We start from the raw sequence: 4864 nt of genomic DNA, 5'->3' as shown, positions 1-4864 counted from the left end.
GGCCGACTACTCGGGTTTATCGTCTCCCGAGAAGGCATCCGTTTGGATCCCCTCAAAGTCGAGGCCATCGTGAATCTTCCTCCCCCTGCCACTCTACAGCAATTACAAAGCTTGCAGGGAAAAGCCAATTTTCTCAGACGATTCATCCCAAATTATGCCGAGGTGGCCAAGGGTTTCACGCGATTACTAAAGCGAGACACGCCCTTTCATTGGGACGCTATCGCTCAACAATCTTTCGAGCATCTTAAAGACCTTCTGGTCTCCGCTCCGCTCCTAAGACCTCCAAATTACCACCGTGACTACACCCTTTATCTGGCCGCCGCCGCTACCACCATCGGCATGGTTTTAGTGCAAGATGATGACGATGGCTCAGAGCATGTTGTATACTATCTTAGTCGCAACCTCCTTGACACGGAGACTCGCTATGCATATGTCGAAAAGTTGGCATTGGCTGCGGTATGTGCCGTCCAACGTTTCCGTCATTACATCCTGTTGCGCACAACGACCGTGATCTCTGACTGCAACCCCATGACCTACATTTTATCACGTCAGTTACTGGGGGGCAAGTACTCGAAGTGGATTGTGATCCTCCAAGAGTTCGACTTGGAATTTACTGCCGCCAAGTCCAAGAAATCCCTGGTCTTTGCTGAACTGCTCTGTTCCTTACCATCTCAATCTGCACCATCTCCTGTAGAGGAGCGCATTCCGGATGAAACACTCTTTCTCATCAGCACTCTCGACCCTTGGTACGGAGACATCATTGTATATCTACAAACGTCCTCGTTTCGTCCTAATACATCAAAAGAAGCCCGACGACGGATCCGTCATCAGGCTCAACCATATCGCATATTGGGCGACACCCTGTACCGCCTCGGCGTCGATTCCCTTCTTCGCCGCTGCTTAACTCTCGAGGAAGCTGAGCGAGTCATGAATGACTGCCACTCTGGCGCTTGTGGCGGTCACATGTCCGGATACGCTACCGCTCAAAAGATCCTCCGCGCTGGTTATTTCTGGCCCTCTATATTCAAGGATTGTATCCTTGCTGTACGCGCATGCCATGAATGCCAGGTTTACCACCGGAAGATGCGTGCACCTGTTGCACCACTGCACCCTGTAGTAACCGTCGGTCCATTTGCCAAATGGGGCATCGATTATACGTCCTGTAACCCTCGTTCGGCCGGGGGGCATGGGTACATTATCGTTGCCGTGGATTATTTCACCAAGTGGGCCGAAGCAATGCCTACATTAAACGAAGACGGTCACACAGCGGCGCAGTTTTTATTCAATCATATCATCACCCGCTTCGGAGTCCCTCAGGCCATTGTTACAGATCATGGAAAGCATTTCCGAAATCATATGATGACAGAGTTAACAAACCAGCTAGGCTTGCGTCAAGATAGTTCGTCACCCTACTATCCTCAATCAAACGGTCAAGTTGAAGCTGTGAACAAAGTTTTGATCACCATGCTTCAACGCACTGTCAATACGCACAAGTCAAACTGGCACCTAATGCTTTTCCCGGCCTTGTGGGCCTACCGGACTTCTGCGAAGGATGCCACCGGTTTCACCCCGTTTCAATTAGTCTATGGGCTAGAGGCTACCCTTCCCGTCGAATGTGAAATTCCTTCATTAAAATTAGCTGTCGAGTTGCTCCCCAACACCACTTCGGTGGAGGAACGACTTCTTTACCTAGAACGGTTAGACGAGACTCGTCGTTTGGCCTCTCTGGCTATCGAAGCGCAGAAGAAGAGAGTCAAGGCTCACTTCGATCAGAATATTCACCCCCGTTCCTTCGTTGAGGGAGATTTAGTACTGCTCTACGATCAAGCTAAAGATAAGCTGGGGGCAGGAAAACTCGAACCCATGTGGTTAGGCCCCTACATCGTGAAACGTGTTTTACAAAAGGGCGCATATGAGTTGATTGATTATGAAGGGAATCCTCTCGACAAGCCCCGAAATGGGCTCTATCTGAAAAAGTACTATGCATAACTGCTCACAGTCACTTTGTATATACGTGTGTTTTGAGTTTTATTGCATGAGTTTTCTTTTGCTTTGGTGTGAAGGCGTGTTTTTGCCCCTTATTATGCTTTCTCTTTCCTGCGCAGATGTCTCGTACTCCTTATATTGGTTTCGCCGATGGTGCCTGCCGTAGTACTTGTAATTTGTCTTCGGCAGCGTGGGTGATCTACGATCCTCACGGGGAGTTGATAAACCTGCAGGGAGTGTGCCTAGGTCGTACCACTAACAACGTTGCCGAGTACAGTGCTGTAATAGAATTACTCGCCGAAGCAATTGATCTCGGCATCCGGGAACTAGTGGTAAACCTGGACTCCCAGTTGGTGGTTCATCAGCTTAACAGGCGATATTCCGTCAGAGACCAGCGCATATTAAGGTTATACCTACGTGTGAGATTGTTAGAACGGAATTTTGATTTCATTACTTATCAGCATATTCCAAGACGATTAAATACGTTGACTGATGCATTAGCAAATCGTGTGTTAGACAGATATTTGCGAAACAGATAAACATCATACAAGAAGGAAAGAGCAGCATAGTAAGACCATAAGCATATGTAAATAAGTCATTTCAAGCATAGTTTGCACGTGTGTTTTTAAGCTTGCATTAAACATATAAAATCCATGAGTCGAGTGTCATGCGAATCCATACATAAGATCACAAATTGTACTAAGGCAACGCATAATACAGATAACACATCATCATATGTAACAACGACTCATCCAAAAACCGGTATGTATATATATATATATCGTGTGGCGCACTAAGGCGCTCAAAAATAGAAGTACGTGTCCCAAAATCTCAGTACATCCGAGTCATAATGTCTCAAAATAACAGTGGAAATAAAACCTAGGTGACTAATCGGCTGGGTGGTGCTCTCTGTAGTACACAGCCGCTCGTGCTACCCGCCTCAAAAGGCGGTGCACTCTGGGTTCCACACCCACTGTGTGGATCTGATGCTCCACAGGGACCTCCTCGACCCCCTGGAAATCCGGTATCCCCTCCAGCAACCCCTCAAGGTTGCGAGCCACAACCTCTGGTGTGTTGGCCGCTGGAAGGGCTAAGGCCAAAGCTCCGGCTCCTAGGCCCTCTCTCCGTGCCGTGACAGCCAGGCCAATCGGTCTAGTAGGTCCTACATCTGCATGAGGAGACATTCATTAGGACATGTACAAAAAATAAAAATAAAATATGCAAAACTCAAAAGACAAAAAGTGTCATACCTGCATCATCCCACTGTTCACCCGGAGGCAGCGCCAAGTCAGGATCATTGCGGAAATCCATCCCCGCATATGGCCAATCCTGTACGAAGATCTCCTGCTGATCCAGCCAGTCTCTGAAGTATGCCCCCCAGCTATGTGGTCGGCCGCCACCCCCACGTGGCATGACCCGAGCCCATCGAGTAGCCCTCGTCTCTCGAGGCTCTCTGGGGGCATCCACAGCCATAGACTGCAGCCGCATGGCTGGTACTCGCTCCAGAATGAGCGGGACCAGGATCGATCCATACCCGAATTGCTTCGTCTCTCCGCGCCGGCAATTGCTCAACTGCCTTTTCATGTTGTTGCACACTGCGGTGCACCAATCGAACACGACAGGCTCGAGACACTCAAGGGCTAGCAGGAGATGGGTCTTAGACGCCTCATGGTTCGCCATGCTGCCCGCTGCCCGGGTCACCATGAACAGAATGGTGCGCAGCACTATGTCTCTCACTGTGGGAATCGCGCATTTCCCACTCCGCGTCTTTACCGCCCCTGGGCAGACCTCAGCCATTAAATCATCCAGGGTACCACCGCTAGGTCGCTGCCCCTCTAAGATGGGCCTCGCACCTCGGCGCGACAACCCGGTCAGGAAGAAAATATCCATGTGGTCGAACTCGATGTCATGACCACGAATTGTGAACTTCTGATCCACTGGGTTCCAGGCTCTGATTAGCATCTCAAGAAGGTCGTGCTGGGCCCTCAAGCGCGGCGTGAGGAAGAATTTCATGAATCCGCACGCCCGCATGGCGTTGCAACAATTCACATCTCCCCAAGCAGCCACATCCTCCACATCATGGACTCTCTCCTGCCATTGAAAAGCCATGATGTCCTGCATGAACAAATAAAACCAATCAGAAGAAGTTCCAGGAAAAATTCACGTCCATTTTTAAAGAAATAAAATTTTTCCGCGCCAGCGCGACTGTTTTAAAAACAGCCGCGCTGACCATGGCAGCTCTTTGTTAAAATGCGGGGTCAGCGCGGAAGAACACGTCTTTTCCGCGCTGAACCGTGGTTGGTTACATTGACCCTTTTTCGATCAGCGCGACCCCGTGGGCAACTTCCGCGCTGACCGAGGGCGCACCCATGCAAATAAAAATGCCCAATTGGGCCTATTCTACCGTTAAAAAACTACTAAAATGAACTAGAATGCAGGGCAAACGAATGGGAACCTACCTGGAAGAAGCAGATCTGGAAATGGTCTCCGGATGGGCTGGAAATCGCTCCGTCAACTTTTTGGCTTCTCCACGTTCTTTGCACTCCGAATAGTGAAATGGTAAAAATGACTTATTTTACCCTCCTATTTATAGTAAAAATCCTAAATTACCATATTTTTTGGGTTTTTTCCATTTTTAGCCATGAAACTAAACTTGGTTCTGTTTTCAAGCATGTTTCATATGTTTTTTACGTGTATTGAATGGATTTATGCGGGTAGTGCCCTTGTGCAGGTACAGGTATCGCCGCTTGGTTATGACAATCCGTGATTCATGTGATTCCCAAAGTGTCGTCTCTAAGCTCTTCTCCGACGTTAAACGAGAGAAGATGGCCGAGCTCTCTTTCAGCTCGTTAAAAGGAACGAAAGACGGTCGTTTTTA

The 4864-nt window shown here is 48.8% G+C and overlaps 1 protein-coding gene across 1 annotated transcript; it reads right to left on the bottom strand.

The window, feature by feature from the left end:
* Nucleotides 1-2425: 2425 nt before the first annotated feature.
* Nucleotides 2426-4652, bottom strand: LOC149222137 (uncharacterized). Its single transcript, XM_089383058.1, has 3 exons — nt 4446-4652; nt 3237-4101; nt 2426-3154 (listed from the first exon to the last, which is right to left on the bottom strand). The coding sequence occupies exons 2-3, from the start codon at nt 4093-4095 to the stop codon at nt 2874-2876; spliced, it is 1140 nt and encodes a 379-aa protein (XP_089239184.1). The 5' UTR covers nt 4096-4101; nt 4446-4652; the 3' UTR covers nt 2426-2873.
* Nucleotides 4653-4864: the final 212 nt, after the last annotated feature.

Source organism: Pinus tabuliformis, chromosome Q (genome assembly GCF_031772625.1).
Source record: "Pinus tabuliformis cultivar Carrire ecotype Pingquan chromosome Q, CPIR1, whole genome shotgun sequence".
In the NCBI taxonomy this organism is placed as follows: domain Eukaryota; kingdom Viridiplantae; phylum Streptophyta; class Pinopsida; order Pinales; family Pinaceae; genus Pinus; species Pinus tabuliformis.
The sequence above is the reverse complement of the archived record's forward strand: the minus strand, read 5'-3'. Positions and strand labels throughout refer to the sequence as shown.